The 25,719-nt window shown below is 47.0% G+C and overlaps 1 protein-coding gene across 1 annotated transcript in view; it reads right to left on the bottom strand.

Annotated features, from left to right (window-relative positions):
* The window catches only part of CUL4B (cullin 4B), a 761,875-nt gene that overhangs the window by 170,968 nt on the left and 565,188 nt on the right, over positions 1-25,719 (bottom strand). The window contains exon 16 of the mRNA XM_085608106.1: positions 5,819-5,926. Coding sequence (XP_085464232.1) covers positions 5,819-5,926 — 108 coding nt within the window. The remainder of the gene's footprint in view (positions 1-5,818; positions 5,927-25,719) is intronic.

A 25,719-nucleotide genomic window follows, 5' to 3' on the forward strand; every position in this document is an offset into this window, starting at 1 on the left:
GACTGCCGAAAGATCTGTGTTTTGACAAACAAGCTGTCCCCAGTCTCCACATCATGGGTACACCAGTGTGTCGGTCCAGGGGTTAAAGAGAAGGACTTGCCTGCAGTCAGCCTTCTGTTGGGCAGAGAAGGTGCCTGAGTAGACAACTACATCAACTGAACCATCTGTTGTACTCTAAGAGAGTAGGTCAGAGTGAGGTTCACTTTCTGTTTCCTGGTCCTCACCAGTAACTATCAGCATGGGCACATCAGCCCTGTCTTGGGTGTTCTGCTAGTGCCACCCAGGTCTACCAAGTAGCTGAGCTCACTTTTCTTTTCTAGGATAGGGTAAGGGCCACTCCATTTATCTTGGAGGGCCCATAGGCTCCAAAAACCACACCTTCTGCCTTGGCTGGAACGCCACCAGTACAGCCTTTTGGTCAGACCAGAGCTTCTGGAACTCTTGACTGACCTCAAAGTTTTTTTATGCTATGTCCATGTACTCTGCCATTCTGGAGCGAAGGCCTAGTACACAGCCCACAATATCCTGTTTGGGTTCTTGAGAGGCTTCGCCCAACCTTCTTTTACAAGACAAAGTGGTCCCCTCACAGGATAGCCAAACATAAGTTCAAAGGGGGAAAACCTTACTCCCTTTTGGGGCAACCCCTATGTAGGTTAAAAACAGGCAGGCAAAAAGGACATTCCATCTCCGTTTGAGTTTTTCACGGAGCCCCACGATAATGTCTTGTTGTATATCTCAACAAGGCCATTGGTGTGTGGATGATAATGTGTGGTAAACTTCTATTTCACTCCACACTCACTCCTCATGTGTGTCAGGTATGTAGACATGAAGTTGAAACCTCTGTCTGATACCACTTACTTAGGAAACCCTACCCTCCTAAAGATAATAATGAGGGCCTTGGATGCTACAGGGGCTGAAGTAGTCCTAAGGGGAATTCCCTCAGGATACCTGGTAGCATGATCCACTACTACCAGTATAAATGTATTTCTTGATGCTGTGGAAGGTTCCAGTGGACCCACTATGTCCACACCTACCCTTTCAAAGGGAACCCCAACAGATGGTGCTAGAATTAAGGGGGGCTTTGGGTGTCCACCTGTTTTGCCGCTGGCTTGACAGGTGACACATGAGCTGACAAATGCCTTAACTTTCTGGGACATGTTTGGCCAGTAGAAATGGCTGCCCTATTCCAGGTTTTCGTCTGGCCAAGATGCCCAACTAGGGGGATGTCTTGTGCCAATGTGAGGAGGAACTCAATGCATGATACAGTACCACTCTCCTAGTGGCACCAGGTTTGGGGTCTCTGGCCTCAAAGTAAAGGAGTCCTCCCTCCCAACAGGCCCTGTGGGAGCCACTGATATCTCCCTTTTCCTGTGCAGCAGCTCGCTGTCGGAGACTCTCAAGAGTTGAACAGGTCCTCTGTCCAAGGCACAGTTGTTCCCCTGAGGGTCTCCCTGGTCCCAGGAGCTAAACCTGGAAAGGTTCATGTTTCATGGGCTCAGTTCCCTCTGCGGGTCCCTGAGGAGAGGGGTCCTGAGCTTTTTGCTGTTCAGAAGCTGGTCCCCAAGTCTTTTTACCTTTCCTCTTGGACGGTTGGGCCATTCTTCCATGCTCAAACACTACTTTTTCACCCCGGGCTCGACTGTGCTCTCATTTTCAAACACACCATCACAGGAATTTCCAGCATGGCTGCATGTGTTATTAGCTCTAAGTCAGCCCATGCTGAGTTCTCCAGATCATTCCCTAGAAGGCATTCAACAGGGGGTTTTGGAGAGAGCACTACCGGTTTCAGGCCTGTAACCCCTCACCAACCTAAAGTTACCATAGCTATGGGGTGGACTGGTTAGGTTTTTCCAGTCAGATATTGTCTTGCTTATCTTTCACCATGGTGACACTGGCACCTGTATCCCTCAGGGCTTCTAGTTCAGTCCAATTTATGAAGGGGAACTGCTGGTACTTTTTCAGATTAAGCGGCCAAACAGCTAAAGCGGCCAATTCTACCCCACCATTTGAGACTAAAACAGCTTCGGTGTGAACCCTGATTTACTCTGGGCACACCACTGATCCCATCTGGAGATTTACGACACAGTGCAAACTAGAGGAGTACTAAGGGCATTCTTTTTGGGACAGGCAGAATCGCCAGTTTGGTGTCCCAACTTCTTACAGAGGTGGCACCAGGCCTTCAGGGGATCAAAATCTTTACCCTTGTACCGCCCACTGGGCTGGGAAGAGTTCTGTGGCCCACACTTCTGTGCAGGTTATTGGGGGCCTTTAGATGACTCTTGATTTGTATCTTTAGTGATCACCCACTTTCCCCTTGGGAAATATTGTAACCCCTTTCTTCTGGTCACCCCCAGTGTTCGTCTTGGTCACCCTGGTCTAGACCCAGTGGTCTGCCTTCTTTCCAAATTCTTGGGGAGAAATTAGACCTAGGTCTACAGATACAGATGCAACTTATCATTAGTGCAATTACTTAAAATGTGTTGCTTCAGTAACAGATTATAAACCCGAGCGTAGTCATGCACTTCACTTCCAGTCAACCAAGCATCTAGTGTTCTTACTGAGTAGTCTGTGAAGTCAACCCAGTCGAGGTTTCGCGAGCCCCCTGAATCTAATTCTATATTCCTCAGAGGTGAGTTCCAAGCCCTCAATCAGAGTACCCTTCATGAGGTCATAGGACTCCGCATCTGTACAATAAATCCATCTCTGGCATCAGTGTGGGTTTATTGTGCTGAGAAGTGCGATACCAAACTTCTCAGTGTTCAGTAAAGCCATCATGGATTGTGGCTGTTGTAATGACAAACTCCCAGCCCAAGTACTCAATATGGCTTCTAGCACTTACAATGGACTTAAGACACTGTTGGAGAATATTGATGATGCAGCTATGCCCTCGCCTGTGGTATAGTTCACCCTGCCTCAGGGCTGTGAGGCCTGCTAGAGGGGTGACTGACCTATGCCACAGGCAGTGGTTTGTGGGCATGCACACAGGGATGTGTGCCATGTCGACTCTTAGGTTTTGTTGCACCAAAACACACAATGGCAGTGTGTATGTGTTTGGTGAAGGGTCTCAGAGGGTAGCACAACACATGCTGTAACCTTTACAGTCCCTGTCTGGTCACAAAGCACTTGGTTTCACTGGTACTTTTTACGAAGGACTTCCAAGTGGGCCAGAGGTATGCAATAGTGGAAACAAAGGTAACGTTTTGGGAAAGAACACAGGCACTGGAAACCTGATTGGCAAAGACACAATGCACACTCAGTCAAAGTGCATCAGATAGGCAAAATGTGGGGGTAACCATGCAAAAAAAGGGTACTTTCGTAAGGTGTCCACTTAAGGGGCCAAAAAGATGTTACTTATCAAATGGGAGATTAAGGATTTCTTACTGCACTTCAGGTTTAAAACCTGAGAGACAGAGCCAAGCCTGTCTATGAAATGAGAGGCTGGCATTTCCACCTCTAGGAACTGTGCCTGCTTAATCTAGTGCACAATTTATTGAATTGTTTGTGATGAGCTTTCCCTCATTAACAATTTCCTGCACCCTTTTTCTATATTCCTCTGAGACATGTTGGAGGAACCCCTCCATTTCATCCCAGTGAGCACTATCGTAATGAGTCCAGAACAGCTCCGATGAAAGGGAGGGTCTGAGTTGGAGTCAGGTGTGACTTCTGCATGCCAACAGTGAACCCCAGTGAATGCAGGACATTCACCATAGCCTGGAAGTGGGGGACGACAGCATGGGGCAAACCCACCTTCATCAGCCAATCGTCGAGATAGGGGAAAACTGGCAGCCCTAACCAGCGCAGATGAGACACGACCACCATCCTCACCTTGGTGAACACCTGAGGGACGCTGATTAGGCCAAAAGTGAGCACGGTGAACTGAAAATGCTTGTAGCCTACCGCAAACTGCAGGTAGCACTGATGGGCAGGCAGGAGGCTGATGTGAAAGCCGGCGTCCTGCAAGTCCAACGCTGCAATCTAGCCTCCTGGGTCCAGGGCACAGAAGACCCGAGGCAATGTGAGCATCTTTAACTTCTTTTTTAGGAAGTAGCTGAGGGCTAAATGATCTAGGATGGTATTAAGATCCTAGTCTTTTTTGGGGACCAGAAAGTATCAGGAATACCAACCACAGCCTACTTCTGGAACGGGAATCCTCTCTATGGCTTCCTTGGTCAAGAGAGCCACGAGTTCCTCGCCAAGCAGAGAAAAATGATGCTCCACAAGCTGGTTGTAAGATGGAAGCATGGAGGGAGGGGTAGTCTTGAACGGGAGAGAGTAGACCCCTTTAGACAACCTGTAGAACCAACCTGTCCTATGTTATGGACTGTGGAGGACGTGGTGGACCCTACCACCATCTGGGCTAGTTGAACAGGAGTAGGGGTTCAGAGGAGGAGACTCCCGGTTGCAGCATCTCCGTCCAGATGTCGGTATTGACTGCCAGCAAAGGTAACGGAACTGCACCACCACTGCATATGGAGCTCCCTCCTCCGTAGGCACGCTAGGGGGAGAAAGCATGCTGCTATCCAGAGACGTAGCCAGTCTCCTGGCGTCACCCACGTCATGATCATAAGGCTGGTATTCTAAAGGGTCAAGCAACCCCTTCCATTCCTCCCCAAGGGCTAGTGCTTCAGAATAGGGCTCAGGGTTAGACATAGGGGTCTAATTAGCGCCGGAATTTGCGCTGGTTGACGCAGATCTATCGAATTTGGGGATCACAATGGGGCTGGGGCAGGCAGTGGGCTCCAGCGGCACCGGGATCATTGGCATCGGGGGAAGGTCAGGGCGGTACGAACGGTGCCGGTCCGGATCCATGGGGGCCCATTTGAGCTGAGGTTGGAGCCGCTGGTGCAGAACCAAATGGCGACCCCTCTTACCCCACAGGGCCCAAAAGCGAATAAGAGGGGTCGGGCCCCGTTGAAATGAGACGCATGGCCTCATAGAACTCTTTAATTTGAGCGGGGGTTACTGTGGCTTCCGGAACATTGGGGCTGCGTAGAGTCGGCCCAGGCACAGGTTCCGAGGAACCAAGCCTTGAATGCCTGAGTTCCTTCGTCGCGTCAGCCGACAAGACGAGAAGTCGAAGCATGCGTCATTTGTCTTACCTGAGTGCCCCGACGATTTTGAAGAGGACTTTGGACTCCTGGAACGGTCACGAGACCTTCCTATGGAGCTGGACTATGACTTCTGCAGAGTCAGTCGGAGACTTGGAGTACGGGTCACGCTCCAGACACCACAACCACGCAAGATGCGGGTCCGTCACTGAAATTGCTAGGTGACAGGCACCACATGGTTTAAAGCCGGTTTTCCTTGATGACTTCCCCGGCACACCAGGAGGAAAAAAACCTCAAAAAAAATGTTGCACAAATACTGTCAAAAACTGACAGAGGGGTAGCTCTTTTCTCGAATTAGTGCTGGCAGGCAGGAAAAGAACTGACATTCGCACGCCGAGGTGGCACCTATATAGGGGACGCGGACGTTATTTGCGAAGCGGATGACTCAGATGCACAAAGCGGATTGACACCACCTACCAGTGCACAGGCGTATTGTTCACAAAAAATGTTCCGGATCCAGTCTGACACCTGGAGAAAATCAAAGGTAACTAATCTGCAGCTAAAAGTCTCTGTCAGATAGTTAAATTCACAGAAGGGTGATAGATTAGATGGGCTGCTGGTAAATTGTACTACTGAAAGCAGCGTTTTAGTACTTAGGTGTGCATCTCTTACAAAACAAAAACTCATGCTTCACTGAACCTCACTTTTTATATCCGCAAGCTCAGTTTAATCTCTTAAAAAACATATAGATGTAATCATAAAATTCTTACCTCTGCAGGTAGATGGACTTCCATAGGCACATAGGTTGGCCAATAACCCATTGTAAGAATATTTACTGTTAGCTCAATGTTACCCGGAACATTCTGGTTTTGCATATACTGGGGAAAAAACAGAGGATATCATCAATGTATTTGTAGCTTATCTGCCGGTATTCAGGCACACCAGCGCAGTGCCAACAGACTCTTGAGTGATAATACGCTCCACAAATTTGCATAACATATGTTGATTACTTTTAAATTTCAATATTTCAGATGATTACAGAGACACATTAATACCCCAACATGTAGGCTGAAAGATATTCATTACAGGTGTACAAACACCTATCTTTCACTAACTAAACACTTTCCAGAGCTTTGGCAATGCAGGTTTAAACCAACTTTGAAACAGAAATTGAAATTGATTCTTATCTGCTCATTATTTTACCAACCGATCAGCCAAAGAAACACACAAAAACAATCAGTGTAAAGGAATATGCTACTTACCAGTATGCATCTGTTCTTGGCATGTAGAGCTGCAGAGTCACACACTGAGGATAAGATCGCCATCTGGTGTTGGGCTCGGATGATTGCAGGTTGTTGTTGTCTTCGGAAGAAGCCTTTGGTCACGAGGTTGGTGACTCCTCCCCTGGACAACAGTGCGCATGGGCATCCACTCCATCGTCAGATTGTTTTTTCGCCATGATGGGAAAAGATGGAGTGTATAGAAATGAAAGAAAGGATGTCCATGTGTAATGTCTAAGTAAGACGGATGCTGGAACAGATACAGGTCCCGGGGAGGCGGGCGGGCGTGTGTGACTCTGCAGCTCTACATGCCAAGAACAGATGCATACTGGTAAGTAGCATATTCCGTTCGAGGCATATGAGCTGCAGATCACACACTGAGGATAGATTATACAGCAGTGCTTCCCCTTAGCGGTGGTCGCCTGTATCTGTTGCAGCAGCTTGAAATAAAGTTTTTAGGACAGCCTGGCCCACTGAGGCCTGTTTGGCCTGCACGTCAACACAGTAGTGTTTAGTGAAGGTATGCGTGGTAGACCACGTGGCTGCCTTGCAAGTGTCTTCTAAGGGAATGTTACCTAAGAAGGCCATAGAAGCCCCTATTTTACGCGTGGAGTGCGCCCTAGGGGGAACTGTAAGTGTACGTTTAGCCTTTTGGTAGCATATTTGGATGCATTTAACTATCCACCGGGCTATACTGGATTTGGAGATTGGATTGCCTTTATGTGGTGGTGCGAAAGCAACAAAGAGTTGTTTTGTCTTTCAAAAAGGTTTTGTCCTGTCGATGTAATAAAGCAAGGCTCTTTTGACATCTAAGGTATGTAGGGCCCTTTCAGCTACGGAGTCTGGGTTTGGGAAAAAGACTGGTAGCTCTACTGATTGGTTAAGGTGGAAAGGGGAAATCACTTTTGGAAGAAATTTAGGGTTTGTCCTAAGAACCACTTTGTTACGGTGTAGTTGTAAGAAAGGTTCCTCTAGTGTAAGGGCTTGTATTTCACTTACTCTGCGTAGGGAAGTGATTGCGATAAGGAAAGCTACCTTCCATGTTAGGAATTGTAATTCACATTTGTGCATAGGTTCAAATGGTGGACCCATAAGTGTTGTTAGAACCACATTGAGATTCCACACTAGGGCAGGTGGCAATCTTGGGGGAAGAATTCTTTTGAGACCTTCCATAAACGCTTTGATGGCTGGTACCTTAAAAAGGGACAGGTGTTGCCTATTTTGCAAGTAGGCTACCAAGGCTGCTTGGTGTAAACGTATAGAGGAATACGCTAGATTGCATCTTTGCAAGTGTAGTAGAAAGCAAATGATGTTTTGGATGGAAGCATCCAATGGATGTATGTCATTATTAGCGCAGTAGATGGCAAATAGTTTCCATTTTGCGGCATAACATGCTCTAGTAGTAGGTCGTCTGGCTTCCTTTATGATATTCATACAGTCTGGAGGGAGATTGAGGTATCCGAACTCTAAGACCTCAGGAGCCAGATCGCTAGGTTCAGTGTTTGAGGATCTGGGTGTCTGATTTCTCCATGGTTCTGGGTTAATAGATCCGGGGAGAGGCGTAGCCTTTGATGTGGAACTAAAGATAGTTCCAGAAGTGTGGTGAACCACGGTTGACGTGCCCAAGTGGGAGCTACTAGTATTAGCGTTAGCGACTGTTGTTTCAGTTTGCGTACCACAAATGGAACTAGTGGGAGAGGCGGAAAAGCGTACGCAAATCTGCCTGACCAGTTCATCCATAGGGCATTGCCTTTCGACTGTGGGTGTGGAAACCTGGCGGCGAAGGTTGGGCATTTTGTGTTTTCGGGAGTGGCGAACAGGTCCATGTCTGGTGGTCCCCATTTTTGGAAGAAGGGGAGTAGAACCTTGGGGTGTAATTCCCATTCGTGGATCTGTTGTGTGTGGCGATTAAGGAGGTCGGCCACTTGATTGTGGATCCCTGGGAGATGTTCTGCTAACAGATAGATGTTTTGGGGAATTGCCCATCTCCAGATTTGCTGTGCCAGTTGGGACAGTTGGAGAGAATGTGTCCCTCCCTGTTTCTGTATATAATACATTGTCGTCATGTTGTCTGTGCGTATGAGGGCAGTTTTGTTCTTTAGGTGTACCTGAAAGGATTTCAGTGCTAGGAACACTGCTAAGAGTTCCAGGTGGTTGATGTGGAGCAGTTTCTGTTGACTGGTCCATCTGCCCTGAGTGGTATGGTGAAGTAGGTGGGCTCCCCACCCTGTGAGAGATGCGTCGGTAGTTAGCACAACTTGTGGAAGAGGCTCTAAGAACGGCCGCCCTTTAGACAGGTTGATGGTGTTCCACCATTTCAGTGAGCGAAGTGAGCGACTGTCCACCAACACCAGATCGGTAAGTTGTCCGTGAGCTTGGTTCCACTGTTGTGCTAGACATTCCTGTAAGGGACGCATTTGAAGTCGTGCGTGTGGGACTATGGAGATGCATGACGCCATCATGCCTAGGAGCTGCATGAACACTCTTGCTGGAAGAGATGGATGAGTTTGAAATTGAGAGATGAGATTTTGTATACTGGCTATCCTGGCAGTGCTGGGATAAGCAATGGCTTTGGATGTATCTATGGTTGCTCCTAGATACTGATGTAAGTGGGAAGGTTGTAGATGGGATTTGGGGTAGTTGATACTGAATCCCAAATTGTGGAGAGTTTGAATTGTGCGATGAGTGTGGAGAACGCATTTTTGGCGAGTATTGGCTTTTATGAGCCAATCGTCCAGATAGGGGAAGACCTGGATCTGTTGTCTTCTGAGGTGCGCCGGCACGACTGCTAAGCACTTGGTGAACACTCTGGGTGCTGTTGTTACTCCGAATGGGAGAACTGTAAATTGATAGTGTTGCCCATCTACCACAAATCGTAGATATTTTCTGTGAGCGGGATGCATAGGAATGTGAAAGTACGCGTCCGTGAGGTCCAATGTGGCAAGGAAGTCTCCCTGTTGTAACAGTGGGAGGACTTGTTGGAGGGTGGTCATATGAAAATGATCCGAATGTATACACTGGTTTAGTAGTCTGAGATCCAGTATGGGCCGTAATGTTTTGTCCTTTTTGGGAATGAGGAAGTATAGAGAATACGCCCCTGTTCCCTGATGTTGAAGAGGGACTGGTTCTATCGCATGTTTTTGTAACAGGGATTGAACTTCTTGTTTGAGGAGAGAGAGATGATGTGAGGACATTGGACGTTGTTTGGGTGGTATGTTTGGGGGGGATTGTATGAGTTCTAGGCAGTAGCCAGACTGGATAATTTGTCGTACCCATCTGTCTGTGGTGATGGAAGTCCAGACAGGTAGGAATTGTTGGAGTCGCCCCCCGACCGGAGTGGAATGGTCTGGGGGGAGTGGTGGCAAGTCACTGTTTGGTGGCTGGGGAGGTGCGGGTTTTGTTGTTGTTGCCCCGCCCTCGACCTTTGTTATTGTTTCCCCTATAACCTCCTCGGAAATATCCTCTGTTAGGGGATGTTTGTCCAGAATTTTTAAAGGTGGACGTGGTCTCAGTTGCCGTGTTTTTGGAGCCTCCTCTATAAAAGGAGCGACGAAAGGAACCCCGGTTTTGAGGAGACTGCAGTGCTCCCATAGACTTGGCAGTCTCGTTATCCTTCTTCATTTTTTCTAATGCAGTGTCCACTGCAGGGCCAAATAACTGCTCTTGGTTGAAAGGCTGAGCAAGGATTGCGGCTTGAACCTCCGGTTTAAAACCGGAAATATGGAGCCAGGCATGTCGTCTGAGTAAGACGCTAGTATTGACCGCCCGAGAAGCAGTGTCTGCCGCATCTAAGGCGCATTTAATGGAGGCATTAGATATTAACTTGCCTTCTTGAATGAGGTCAGCGGCCTGGGATTTAAAGGGATCAGGCAGATGTTGCAGAAGGTCCTCAAGTTGGTCATAATGCGCCCTATCATACCGGGCTAACAGGGCCTGGGTATTGGCAATACGCCAGTGGTTCGCCGCCTGTGCGGCGACTCGTTTGCCTGAGGCCTCTAAAAGCTTAGACTCCTTGTCCGGGGGAGGCGTTTCTCCAGTTGTCTGTGAGTTAACGCGCTTCCTGGCATTTGATACGACCAAGGAGTCTAAAGGGAGCTGGGCTTTAATGTATGCAGGGTCCTGAGGGGCTGGTCGGTACTTTTTTTCGATGCGTGGGTTGAGAACCCTAGCTCGAACAGGGTCTTTAAAGACCTCAGTGGCATGCTTTATAACCCCTTTAATCATGGGCAGTATGTGAACAGTTTTTTGTGACTGCTCAAAAGTATCGAGGAGAAAGTCCTCTTCAAGGGGGTCTGTGTGCATTGTGACGCCATGGAATGGTGCTGCCCTATTTATTAGTTGGCCAAACCCCAAATGGTCATCAGGAGGGGAGGGCTTGGAGGGGTAGGTAGTGGGGTCAGGCATGTCAGGCATTGGATACGACCAGTCATCTACTGGTGCTGTGTCTGGAAATGTAAAAGGGTCGTTTGGATCAACAGGATCATTAAATAAATCAGGGTCCGCCCCTCCCCTTAAGTCATCATTATCATACTGTGGAGGAGGTGAATGATAGGGAGATGGTAAAGGTAAAGGAGAAGGAGGAGGAGGAGGGGGGACGGGTTAGGAGGTAATACAGGAGAGGAAGGACGAAGTGGTGAAGTAGCACAGTCCTTTTTCCGTATGGGAGCTGGAGGAGGTGTGATGTTCAGCTTCCGTTTCTTGTATGGGACGGCAGTCACATGTCCAGTGTCGGGATTGATGTAGATCCGCTTTTGAGTAGGATCTGGGCGAAAAAGTTCATCCGGCTCCGAAGGTGGTGGCGGCGATGGCCGTTTCGGGTCTTTATGAACTTTTTTCGGTGTGGACGTAGTTTTCGGTGCCGATGAAGTTTTCGGTGCCGAAGGATGTTTCGGTTCCGATGGAGTTTTCGGAGCAGATGTATGTTTCGGCGCCGATGTATGTGTCGGCGCCGATGGCTTCGGTGCCGAGGGACTTTTAGGCATCGATGTTGAAGAACGTTTCGGCACCGGTGGAGACTTCGGTGCCGAGGAACGTTTCGGTGCCGAAGGAGATTTCGGTCTTGAAGCCTGTTTCGGTGCCGACAGTGGTTTTTTCGGTGCCGAGGGTGTTAAAGGCACAATCACATGAGGTTTGCTCGAGCCCGAGCCACCTACAGGCTTAGATGTCTTCGGAGCCGGGCCCGAGGGCGGGGCTTCTGAAGAGGATTTCCGGTCGCGACTGGGCCCAGCTGGCGGAGTCTTGACCAATGTCTTTTTGGATGGGGCAGGGGGGATGGTACTCACACGCTGCCCTGGAGTGATGAGGTAGTCGGAATCTTCGGCCTCGGACACGATCGAGATCTTCGGTGTCATCTTCAGGAACATCCTGAGCAAAGATGTCCTCCGGTTCTGGAGCTGGTTTGGCCATAATATGGCGTCGAGCTCTTCGGTCCCGGAGGGTCTTCTTGGAACGGAAAGCGGCACAAGCTGGACAGGTCGATTCGTTGTGTTCCGGCGACAGGCAGAGGTTACAAACCTCGTGGTGGTCACTGTGGGGGAACTTCGCTCCACACTGGGGGCATTTTTTAAAGGGTGTACTGTCCATCAGCCGCTTCCGGAACCGGTCCGAGTTGATTTCGACGTCGATGGAATGAAGATTGAAGAGTTAAATCGATTGCTGGAAGTTTTCTGCTGGAGCGGAAAAAGTTCATCCGAACCCAATGGCGGAAAAAAACAATCTGACGATGGAGTGGATGCCCATGCGCACTGTTGTCCAGGGGAGGAGTCACCAACCTCGTGACCAAAGGCTTCTTCCGAAGACAACAACAACCTGCAATCATCCGAGCCCAACACCAGATGGCGATCTTATCCTCAGTGTGTGATCTGCAGCTCATATGCCTCGAACCTACCTTTAAGAACTATTTGAACAAATAAGAATTTTTAATTAGAAATTTCAGCCAAAAGCTACAAACTACAAGACTGATAGAAAAACGTTAAGGTAAGTAATTTTTCCATCTACCTTTAGATTATTCACCTTTGAATATCCCATAGGCACAACTGCATCGGGAAAATGTCTGCAATATCGCTACGGCACAGCCAGGTGGCAGAGAAGCAGTCTTTAAGTCAAACATGTAGCCATGATGAAGTCATAAGAGTCATATTACACCAGGACTGGTTCCATAACATAAATTCTACTGCTTTACCCTGTTCACAGGTAGTGTAACAAATGAAAAGCTGATAATTTTATCATATGTAAAGTGTAGTTGATGAAAACATTTTCTGCTATCTAGGCTCTAGTCTGTGTAGCCTTTCAACTGCTTTCAAATGAGGCCGGAGGTGGGTAGAAAGTCTGTAATAAGATGGATTGACGCACACATAAAAAAACATTACACAAGATAGACCCCATTTACATCAAGAAGTACAAAAACTTCCACAAACCCACCAGACACCTCAGCTCAACAGGACTTCTACCCGTACATACGCAGAACCAGATTAGGAGGTAGTGTCTTCCACTCCGTTCTGGAATGACCCAACCCTACATAATCAGAGCCAGTTACTCAGTTGTTGAATTCTGCAAGAAACTGAAGATCTGGCTCCTCACCTAGCCCCAACCCTGGCTCGGCCTACAAAGCTCCTGCTTCCGTGCAGGGATACCCTCCAGGGTGAAACATAGAATATATAAAAGACCATATAACATATCATATACTATTTCAAACTCATCATACAACTTATCAAACATAACAAACACAACACATAAAAGATAACATATGATAGAATAACATAAGACAATATGTTGAGGCAACCATCACCACCATGGCTGATGAGGGGACAGAAGAGTCTCAGTTGAGCCAGGTTGTTCTCTCTTCCACCAGCTCAAATCCACTGAGGCCCTGAAGATTACAAAGGGTTCCCTCAAGTCGGAATCGAAGTTGTAAACACTGCCTGTACAGAAACATCTGAAGCGCCTTTATTTGCGGGTGTACATGAGCAACCAGGAGGATGCAAGAAACCAACAGACTGAGCAAATGTAGGACCTTCAGGACTGGTACTAGAGCTCATGCCCAAAACACTGGAACCATTTATTGAATGTCCCGGATAGTTTGAAGAGAGAGCTCTAAAGCATGATGGTATCCAATACTGCCCCAATGAATAGGAGGTGAGGGGAGGGCTCTGCTCTAGGAAGATCTGGGACAAATGATTGAAAATCCCACATTGAATATCAGCGAATTTGTTGAGTGGCGATGATGAGACATGAACTCAGGAGAATTGGCTTTGATGAGCATTTTGTCAAGATATGGGCATACCCCAATACCTGTCGTCCGAGATGGGCCTACATCACTGTCATCACCTTTGTGAAGACCCGAGGTGCTGAAGTTAATTGAAAAGGTAGTAATGCGCATTGTTAACAGGTAGAACATACCATGAAGCACAAGCACTTTGTGTGAGCCTGCAGGATTGGAATGTGGAAGTATGCGTCATGACTGTCTATTGACATCATCAATGCTTCAGAGCCTAACTCCAGTCAAATCTGGGTCAGGGAAGCATCCTAAACTTGTCCAGCCGTAGTAACCAATACATGAACATGAGATCAAAGATTGGAAAAATACCAGCGTCCTTTTTAGAAACCAGAAAGTACAGAGAGTAGCATACCTTCCCAATTTTCTGCTCTGGCACCAACTCCACTATCCATTTCTGCAGCAGGACTACCACTGCCAGCTGCAGGATCCACTTATGTTGCTTGGGTCAGAAAAAGAGACACTCTTCCTCCCCCATTGCATGACGTGCTCCTTCAGCGTTGAGCTACTCCTGCTTTCCTGGTGATGTTGGGAAAAATAGGAAGAGTGAGATAGAAGCTGCTTGCCATGCCCTTTTCCTCATCCGCTGTAATGAGGAACTGAAGGGTTTTGCTGCTTCGGACCATGAACCTGCGCTTGGCGTTGCCTCTGAAAATCTTTGGCAAAGGGGTGTATTTTTCAAAAGGAGGGGAAAAAACTGTTTAAGATTGACAGTGATCTGGTGGTGGCCCAACCTTCTTTAAAACATTCCAGGGTAGCACCTGTCTTTTGGTTAAAGAGACATTCTTAGTCAAAGGGCATGTCGATCTGAACATCTATGAAAAATCCAGTAGGTCGAAGCAGGACATGTCTTTGTGTGTTATATTAAATCACCGTAACGGTATCCAATGTACTTAGGGCAGGCACCTGAAGAGATTAGTCAAAGAGCCAGGTTTTTAGCTTCTTGCTGAACTCGAGAAGTGAAGCGGAGACAGACGTGGCGAGGGTGTCACTCTGTAGGGTGACAAAACAATATGTGACCCTTGCTACACATTCCCCGGTGTTGAGGCCATCTTTTATAATAAGCCTGAAAGCACCTTGCCCATCTTTCACCACCTCCATAAAGTGGTCTTTGAGGTGGCCTGGAAGATTGCGTACAGTGAAAGTTGCCATATCCCAACAGGCATGCGAGTAGAGACTTAGCAAACAGGCAGCATTTAGAGATCTAAGGAAGAGGATTTCAGCCAAAAAGGATTTCATCCCCTTAGCCTCTAGTTTTTTGGACTCCCTATATGGAGGATGTGTAAGGAAGATATCCAGGTTGAGTCTGGAGGTGGAAGAATTTTGGACCATCACACTTTCTATGGAAGGGTGTGACAAGAGAAAGGCTGGATTCCTGAAGCTGGTTAATACCAGTGAGCAATGGATCTGTGGGCTGCGGGAGAAGAGGATGGTTTGGACCATGGATTCGTCACAGCCTCCATGAATACCTCAATAAAAATTAAGTAGAGGTTCACTGGTGGAGGGTTTCATTTTTTAAACAGCCATAGAAATATTAGAATGACAACTCCTACAGGCAAGAAATTCTGCAATGTTTCTTAATATAGAATTGAAACAAGCAGTCATAAGTGGAGCAGTACCTAGAGAAATACAATCTGGGTGCCACATTCCCGAGGTTGACCCACCTGCTTTATACTGAACCGTCTGTTAAGATCAAAATTGGCCCGTACATATCGGTCAGGATCCCAGTGCGGAGAGGGACTAGGCATGGATACCCTCTGTCACCCCTCCTCTTCGCACTCACTATAGAGCCACTTGCAGGGACAATCTGCACTCAGCTGGGAGATGGTATTCCCCTGGGAGATGGCATACATAGGGTGTCGCTAAACGCAGATGACCTACTGGTATATCTCAGTGACACTGAAAATGTACCTCAGCAGCTGGCACGGATCCTGTGAGAATTCGCCGCTCTCTCTGGGTTGAAGGTAAATGCAGATAAATATTGTATATACTCATTTAGTGAAGTGAACCGTGAGCCGGGCCTTGTCCTTAATGGCGGGAGGGTTCAGTGGAGTGCGGACACGTTCGGCTAATTAGGCATAAGTATATATCGACAGTCTGTAGACCTGTTTGATGGCAATCTGGGTAGCGCACTAGCAGCTATCAGATCACAGTTACGGTTTAGGAACAAGCGCCCGCTCACCATGACTGGCAGAGTGGCACTCACTAAAATGGTGACTCTCCCGAGGTTCTTATACTATTTTACAAATCTGTCACTATACAGCCCCATTTCCTTTTTCAGTGCGCTGGAGAAGGTGAAAAGGGATTTTATATGGGGCAGCGCCCGGCACAGAGTAGCGATAAAGAAATTGTATCTACCAGCGGATCGGGGTGGCTTAGAGACTCCGAATTGTGAGCAATACTACTTGGCTGCCCAATTGCAGTGGACAGCTAGGTGGATGGCCAATCCACAACGTGATGATACTGCCACAATGCAACCCCCTACACACTACCGCAATTGATAAGACTATTGAACCCCGGTGCGGAAATAAGGCCTCCAGAGCCCCCACTGCTCAGGGTGGAGTACAAGTTTTCGTAGGAGCCTCTACATAACTAGACATATTCCACTCTACGCACCTGCGTTGCCTCTGGAGGGATCTCCCAGAGGCCGGACAACGATTACAGTTGCTGAACTCCAGAGCTGGCATGAGGCAGGTATTCAATGCCTAGGAGACCTGTATCACGATGGGACGCTTATCCCATATATGACATTAGTGGAAGAAGAGGGGCTGCCTCCGGGCAAATTCATTTTGCACCGCTCGCTAGTAGCTACACTCACAACTAAATGGGGCGACCTCACAACTGAGTCACAGGCACACCCCACCATGCAATACCTCCACGTTATGGGCCAGGGTAGGCATCTCACGCCGTGGTTCGCGGCCTCGCTTCGGCAGCACGCTGCAGTGAGCCTGGGTTTACTCTGGCGCAACTGGGAGCAGGACTTAGGCTGCCAATTCTCAGACAAAGGGTGGGCTCTGGTATTGGAAAGCCCAGTGAGCATTCCCAGAAACATGAGGTTCCGGCAAATTCAATACTACATTACTCAGAGGGCATATCTCACGCCCGCCAAAATCAACCGGTGCTTTAACCGCACGGATTCCACCTGCTCAGGATGTGCCATCATCGATGTAGATCTGATACACATGCTTTGGGGCTGCACTCACCTCCACACAACCTGGAGGGAGGTGGCAGATGCGCTGTTCGCCTTTACTGAGCGTGTGATATCCTTTGAGTAGACGACTTACATTCTACACCAATACTGCAGAACCCGCAGTACCAAAGTAACTTCCCGATTCCTAGATTTAGGGATAGTGGTATCCAAAAGGTTAATTACTAGGAGATGGAAGGCACCAGACATCCCGCATATGCGGGCATGGCACCACTCTATGTTTGTATGGGCCAAAGCAGAGAGCATCGCGCTTACGCGTGAAGACATTATAGGTATAAAAGATCTCTATAGCTATGAGTTGGAATGCAATGTTGACTGAATTGCAACGGAACATGAGAGGTGTAGGGGAGTGTCTCGCGGGGACCGACCCAGCAGAATGAAAGCACGTGCATGCACTGCAGCTCTAGACTAACTGTGACACTTGGTCAACTGCCGTAGGTGGCACATATATACACATCAGTCAGAAAAAATCCCCTTTGGGCAAACTAGTTCATCAAAACCCATACATTCATACACATAATCATACCACCAGAACATAACCACATCACCATAAAAGGTAAAAACAAAGAAAATACAAGTATTTTATTTGGTATTAATAAAACATATAAAAAAGTTCAAAACAATGTTTCGCAAAATTCATAAGCAGATACCACACACCTTCATACAGTAATGGGAGAAACTGTAAGAAAAATTATTTCCAATCTTCTAAACCGGCCAATACATCAGACAGAATTAATTATGACATTTTGAATTTCGAATAAATAATTGAAACATAATAACAAATGTCTTTTTACAGTCTACTGTATCAAGGTGTGTGGTTTCTCTGAGAGCAGTTCCAGGAAAGTACGCGTAAGAATAAGAATATGGGGGCTGATGGTGTGCTCTGAGATTGTTTTGTTTTTATAGACCCCGTTATGTTTTCTTAGTTGTCCCCACACGGTTGCTACCAGACATCATGCGTCGCGAGAGAAGTTATAGCAGTACATTGTGGCTAAGGGAAATTCACCCGTGCCTACACAGGTACGACAATACAACAAAAGCATAACCTGCCTGTTACACTTAGGTAACGCCTACTCTACAAATCAGTGCAGTACTGATGACATTGGATTAAGTGTTATGCAACAAATGTCTTTCCCATGAGTTGTGATGTACGTATGGTAGTTTGTTGATAAAATTGAAAAACCTAATAAAAATAGGTTAAAAAAAAAATATGTGGAGCAGTACCCGAAGAGTATGTAAGTCAATGTCCGCAGAAGTATCTTGATCACTGGCCACCTAACAATCCACCAAAGCAATCACCACCCTCAAAAAAAAGGAATACTTCTGTCACAGCTAGCTGCGACTTTGAAATCCTACTAAAGGCTAACAAAGAAAGTAATGAATTACCCAAAGCAGTTAAATACTGAACACCACCCTCCTTTTCCCACCATGTCCATAGTCTTTACAGAAATGAATCAATATAAATAATTTTCTTTAAGCAACCTAATGTTTCTCATAACTACCAACTCCATTACCCATGCTATAAATCTTTATATGCAAGTCTTGTCTACTTCCATACAACTCTTCCCCATCATCTCATACACTCTAGAAGCTACAAAATCTATGAATAATGTCATGCCTCCTGAAGCCCTTACTCCCACCTTAAATAAAAAAAATGTTCCGAGTGATGTCCTCCCCCTGGTTCTGGTAAATACTTTGGTACCTCCACAATTGACTACTGGTGTACCCTTGTATGTCCCTAGTATATGGTACTAAGATACCCAGGGCATAGTTACATCAGGGGTCTCCCATGGTAGTTCACTTAAACTGCGACTACAGGCCTGCTATTGCAGCATGTGTGAGTTGGTGCTTAAACCTCTCACGACAGATACGTTTCAGTGTATCTGCGGTCACTGTACTTAAAATCGTAAGTCAGCCCTATGGCAGGCTCTTCAGTCCTGCAGGCAGGGGGCTTGCTTAGAAGTGTGAGGTCTCCCCTGCATGAGCAGGACACCCCTACAATCCCTCCCCCCCCCGAGGCTTTGTAAGTGCGGTCAGCGATTTTAAGACATATAGTGGACATCAGTTATTACAACATGTCTAACTATATAGTGGCTGCACCGTACCATGTCATGTTTGGTATCAAACATGTTGGAATCATACCCTAACACCGATTACGGTTGGCATTGTGTTTCCGTGCCTCCTGGTCCTCTCCAAGTGGCATAGACTCTGTCCCCTCGGCTTGCAGCTTCTTCACTTCACAAATCCACCCTTGGATTCCACTAGACTCCTGCACAGTCTTCTCCAGAGGCATCTTCTTCAAAGAACTCCATTGCTGTGTACAGCAGGTTCCGACATCAATTCACCCCTATGCACCCAGCTTCCCTGATGCAGGTACTGGATTCCTGAGGCATCCTCTGGTGGGGCGGCTCTCCAACTTTGTCTTCCAAAGGGTTTCTTCGGGGTCCTCCAGAAAGGGTCCTTCTCTAAAACTGCAACTTCTCCATTGACTTCAATTGGGCACGTGGCTGTGTTCCCACTCTGCACACAGCCTCCATGGGGTTCCTGGGTACTTACATTGAGCAATTCCTTGTGTACCCGGCTCCTCTGGGTCTTCTGTCCTGTCCTCCTTTGCAGTTCGCATTCCACTTCTTTATGTATAGGTTGGCCTCCCCCTGAAGACCAGTGTATATTTGTGCTACTTACCTTATTATTGCAAAGTATTATTGTTTATTGTGTTGATATCTCCGGGTAGAAGATATACCAATGTGTCAGTGATAGTGGGGGTAATAAGACAAATTTTTATAAACACTGTTTGGTTTCTTTTCATCAAACCTACACTACAGATTAACGTTGGTAAAACAAGCTGCTTTACACTCCTTCACAATAAGCCTGAAGGCTTCCCTCCACAGCTATCCCTTTGAGAGCTTTCAAAGGTTATCAAAGACCATTAAAATCACCATGACAGTTGTCTAAATTAGTGCAAGGTGCATGGCTTAAATAAGCGTACACCGTATACTAAGCCAGCCTCCTATGGTCTCTAAGGGCTGTGCATGTATTGTGCCACCTTCAGAATACCACTCACCAAACACATACACCACCCTGCCATTGCAGACCGTGTGGTTTAGTGCAGACAAAACTTCAGAGTCGACATTTCACACATCTCGGTGTGCCGTGACAATCAACCATTGGCTGTGGCATAGGTAGGTCACCCCTCTAGGAGGCCTCACAGCCCTAAGGCGGGGTGCACTATTCCACAGGCGAAGGTACAGCTGCATGAGCAATGTGCCCCTACAGTGTTTGCCATTTACAGACATTGTAGGTGCAGTGGAGTCATATTGAGTACATGGCCTGGGAGTTCGTCATTATGAACTCCACAGCTCCATGATGGCTTTACTGATTGTCAAGGAGTTTGGTATCAAACTCCTCCGCATAATAAACCCTCACTGATGCCAGGGTCTGATTTAATACAAAATGCACTCAGGGCATCTTAGAGATGCACCCTGAAAAACGACCAACTTCCTCATGTCCAGCTGACTGGTCTGCACCAGCCTGCTCTACACAGACATGTTTCAGACCGCAGAGGTGCTCTTGTAGGTCAGGGACAAAGCCTGCTTGGGGTGGAGATGCTTCACACCTACCCCCAAGTAGATACAGCATTCAGGGTGGTAAGCCTCAAAGGTTTCCTGCCCTTTGATATGCTAGCCAGGGCCTCTCCAGCTAGAAAAGATGCCCGCCCCTTTGACCAAGCCCCACTTTTGGCGGCCAGGTCAGTGGGAAAATTAGTAGTCAGGAGAGGTGTGTCCTCTCTGCCAGGACTACCCCTGAGTTGCCCTGGACTAAGGCCACCCCTTCCTTGGGAAATCCTCAATCTTGAATGGAAGAATTCGATGAAATTAGGCTAGGGGTATGCCCCTCCCGCAAAGGGAGGGGACATTCTAAGGGTGCAGTCATCCTAAAGGCAAGTAGCCCATTGGCTACCATCTGTCAGTCCTTGTAACCCCCCTGAATTTAGTATTTAGGTGCACCCCAGAACCTTGATTCTTAGATTGCTGTGACCCAAAAAGAAAAGGACGAAGACGACGCCATGCAGCCGAGCCTGGAAGGAGACTATAGATTTGGCTCCAGTCTTACCGACCTGTCTCTTGCTCAAAGGCCCTGCGAAGAGGATTATGCTGCTCATTGCATGGACAGAAACGTCCAAGAACCCCGGAAGACTATCACTCTTCAGCCAAGACCAGGTTTCCTGAGAGAGGGGCCCTGTACAAAAGAAATTATACCAAAAATTCCAGACCCAGGCTGATCCGCGACCCCTGCCCACTCTGCACCCAACGCCCACAGCCCAAATGGCTCACTTGTCTTGTGAAGTTTCCCCAGTGTTAGTCCAAACTCCTGAAGACTCGCATTACCTGCTAGTGCTCAACACTGTTTCCCTTCCATAGAATTGCATTCCATTTATAAACCTATTGCATACAAAAGTCTATTGCAAAATTTTACTGTTCTAAATCGTCATCACTTAAGTATTTCCATTACTGTAAAGCATTGTTTACTGTCTCTCAAAACAATTCCAACTGCATTTGAAAAGTGTTGCTACTTTTAAACCGTTACTTACGTCCATCTGAGTTCTTCTTGGTTCTAAGAATAAGTAAAAGTAATAACTTTTTTATTTTTACAAAACAGTCAGTCTGGATTCAGTCTTAGAGTGTGTGCAATCATTTCTTGCCTGATTCTGTACAATAAATGCGTAACACTGCCCTCTGATAAGCCTAACTGCTAGACCACACTACCAACCCTTCTGGCTTTATAAAAAACATGTCTGAATGCACCTAACTATCCATCCAGCAATTCTTGTTTTGGATATAGGGGCCCAGTGGTGAGGTTTGTTTCGAAAAGAAACCACTATGGCTATACATTTTGGATTAGCTCGTAGAACTAATTTGTTTGGATACATTTTAATGAAAGGTTCTTGCAGAGTAGGTGCCTCTAATTTAATTACCCTCCTGAAAGAAGTGATCGCTACTAGAAAGGCAACTTTCCAAGTTAGAAACTGGAGTTGACATGAATGAAGTAGTTCGAATGGTGGCCCAATAAGCCTAGTAAGGACAATGTTTAGGGTCCTGGTTGGGGCTAGTGGAGTAGAGGGCGGAATAATTCTTAAGTCCTTCCATGAATGCTTTGATTACTGGTATACTAAACCGGGACATATATTGCCTGTAGGCAGCTAGTGCGGCGAAGTGTAATCTGAAAGATGTGTAAGCAAGATCTTTTTTCTGCAGCCGAAAAAGATAGCCTATAATGTCTTGTACTGTAGGTACTAAAGGCTGAATTTGTTTATTTGAACAGTAATGTACAAATCACTTCAATCTTGCAGCGCAACATGCTCTAGTTGTAGGCTTACAAGATGTTTAAGGACATCCATACATAGTTGTGGTAATTTTAAATTCCCAAATTCTAGGATTTCAGAAGCCAAATTGCTAGATTAAGGTTTTTGGGATTGGGGTGCCATCACTCTTCGTTGATCTGGAGTTAGCAGGGGTGGACTAAGAGGTAGTTTATTGTGTGGCACTCAAGATAGTTGAAGTAGGTTTGTGAACCATGCCTGCCATGTCCAAGCTGGGGCTACTAGGATTAGTGTTTGAGATGTTTGTGTTAACTTCTGAACTACAATTGGAATGAGTTGGAGAGGAGGAAAAGCGTAGGCAAATACTCCGGCCCAATTCATCCATAGGGCATTGTCCCTAGATTTGGAGTGGGAGAACCTTGAGTCGAAGTTTTGCATTTGGCGCTGAGGTGAGTGACAAACACGTCTATGTCCGGTGTCCCCCATCTTTTGAAATAAAAGTGGAGCACTGGTAAGTTGATCTTCCACTCGCGTACCTGCTGATGTGTCCTGCTGAGTAGATCTTCAAAGTCGTTATCCACCCCAGATACGTATTCTGTTAGGAGGTGGATTTTGTGATAGATTGCCCAGTGCCAGATGCGCTCTGATAGGAGGGATAGCTGAGAGGAGTGTGTCCCCCCCCCCTTATTTTTGGATATAATGCAGTGCAGTCATATTGTATGTTCGTATTACTACTTTTTGGTGTAGGCAATTGCGAAAAGCTTTGAGGACTAGCTGAATTGCAAGAAGCTCTAGATGACTGATGTGCAGATGTGCCTGAGCTATTGTTCAAATTCCATGAACTGTGAGATCTTGCATATGTGCTACCCATCCCTGAAGGGATGCATCTGTGGTAATGGTGATTAGTGGAACTGGGGCTTACAAGTTGTTGCTGTTCCTCCATTGCAGAGAGAGAGGAGTCGCTGGCCCTACCACCACTAGATCTTGGACATGCCCCTCAGCTTGAGACCACCGAGATTGGAGAGTGCACTGAAGGGGATACATATGTAGATGAGCGGGCGGTACTATAGCTTCTGGTTGAAAAAAAGCCAAGGTTTCTATGAACTTTTTCACTCTTTCTGGACAGGGATATGCTTTGGCTGTAACCGACTTGAGTTGCACCTAGGAAAGGATGAATGTGCAATAGTAGCAGATGCGACTTTTGTATGTTTAAGTTAAGCCCTAGTTTGTGCAGAAGGTTGATAACCTTCAGAGTGTCTTGAAGACACAGTTGATAGCTTGGACCATTGATGATAGTCTAGCTAGGGGAAAGGATAATGTTACTTACCCAGTAAGCATCTGGTCTTGGCATGTTCACATGCTTTGCATACTCCTGCCATCAAGTGTTGGGTCCAGATGCTTGCAAGTTGTTTTTGACTTCGAATAAGTCTTTCCAGTCAAGAGGTAGGGCGACTCCTCCTTTCGGTGATAGTACACATGGTCATAAACTCCATTGTTATATTGTTTTCCTGCAAGAGGGTGAGAATGGAGTGCTTAAGTGTAGAATAGAGATGTCATGCGTATGTATGCAAGTACGAAAAACTGCTACAACTACAGGTGAGTGAATGTGAATCTACAGCTCTACATGCCAAGAACAGATGTTACTGGTTAAGTAACATTATCCATTCGAGACATGTGTGCTGTAGATACACATGCTTTGCATAGACTATAAAGCAGTTTGCTCTCCAAGCGGTGGCTAACCTGTAGGTGTTGTAGTTGTTTGAAATAATGTCTTAAGCACTGCCTGGCCTACATCAGATAGGAACCTTTGTTTGAAGGAGACTGAATTGCTCCCATAGATTTGCCAACTTCAGTGTCCTTTTTCATTTTTTCGAGCTTTTGATCAACTTTGGGTCTAAACATATGTTGATCAACCAACGATGTATTTAAAATGAGTTGTTGGACGTCAAGTTTAACACTGGGAGAACAAGTTACTTACCTTCGGTAACGATGTATCTGAAAGAAACATTAGTTAGTTATAGATTCCTTACCTTAGAATTACCCCAAGCGTCAGACTGGATCCGGAAAGTTTTTCTGTTAGCTGTACCTCTGCATGCCGGAAGGTGGCGTCGGTCGGATTTGCGTCCGTCATTGGCGTCGTGGTCGCCGGGATGACGTTGCAGCAGCTACTTAGACGCGGCCCTCACGCGCTGACGTCAGTTCTGTACACGACTTTTCGCACCTGGAACGCAGAGCCATGCAAGACACTGACCACTGGTGCACAAAACTTGTGCCCTGAAAGGTTGTCCTTAACCCTAGAAATCAGTTCGCAGAACGGGGAGGATGGGTGGGGCGGTAAGGAATCTAATGTTTCTTACAGATATATAATTACGGAAGGTAAGTAACTTGTTCATCTGAAAGTAACACGTTAGTTATAGATTCCTTACGTTAGAATAGATACCCCAGCAATACCAACCCTTGTGGTGGGTATACGAACCAAGATCACACCAGAAAGTCCTGGAGAACAGAACTGCCAAAGAAGTAGTCTCTCCGGACTGAACTGTCAAGGCAGCAGTGTTTGGTAAAAGTGTGCAACAAAGCCCACATAGCTGCCTGACAAGTGTCATTCAGAGGAACTCCACGTCCCAAAGCAGTAGTTGCTACCGTCACACTGGTGGAATGGGCGCACAGCCCCACTGAAGGCTCCTTCTTTGCCAGAGAATAACAGGCTTTGATACACAAGACGAACCATCGGAGATTGTCCGCTTGTGTATGGCCCGCCCTTGCTTAGCGCCCACGTACCCAACAAAGAGCTGGTCGTCCACCCGGAACTGTTTGGTGCAATCTAAATAAAAGGAAAGCACACGTTTTGGGTCCAGACGGTGGAGCCTCTCTTCCTCTTACAAAGGATGTGGAGGCAGAAAGAAGGTGGGCAAAGTGATAGTCTGCCTGATGTGGAAGTCAGTGACAATCTTGGGCAGGAAGGATGGACGGGTCCTGAGGACAACTCTGTCCGGATGAACAGAGAGGAAAGGAGGCTTAGAAGAAAGCGCCTGGAGCTCACTCACTCGTCTGGCAGAGGTGATGGACACCAGGAACGCAGTTTTGAGAGTCAAGAGCCTCAAAGGACAGTTGTGAAGCGGCTCAAGGTAGCACACTTTAAATAAGTTAAAACCAGGTTCAAGTCCCACTGAGGCATAACGAAAGGAATAGGAGGAAAGAGATGAGTTATGCCTTTCAAGAAACGATTTACAACCGGTGACTTGAAAAGAGAGGGCTGATCTGGAAGCCGAAGGAAGGCAGAGATTGCCGAAAGATAGCCCTTAATAGTGCCCAGAGCAGAAAGAAGAAACAAGAGAATCTCAGAAAGAGGGGCAGAAAGGGGATCCACAGCCTTTGCTGTGCACCATGCCACAAACTTGTTCCTCCGGCAGGCGTACACCGTCTTAGTGGAGGGACTCCTGGCTGCCAAGATTACATCACAGACTTCATGAGGCAGGTCGAGAGATGTCCACTGCCGCTGCTCAATCTCCACGCAAGGAGGTGGAGGCTGAACTTGTTCTGGTGGAGGACTGTCCCCTGGTGCCGCGACAGAAGATCCTCCCGAAGAG

This window comes from Triturus cristatus, chromosome 5_2, assembly GCF_964204655.1.
Source record: "Triturus cristatus chromosome 5_2, aTriCri1.1, whole genome shotgun sequence".
In the NCBI taxonomy this organism is placed as follows: domain Eukaryota; kingdom Metazoa; phylum Chordata; class Amphibia; order Caudata; family Salamandridae; genus Triturus; species Triturus cristatus.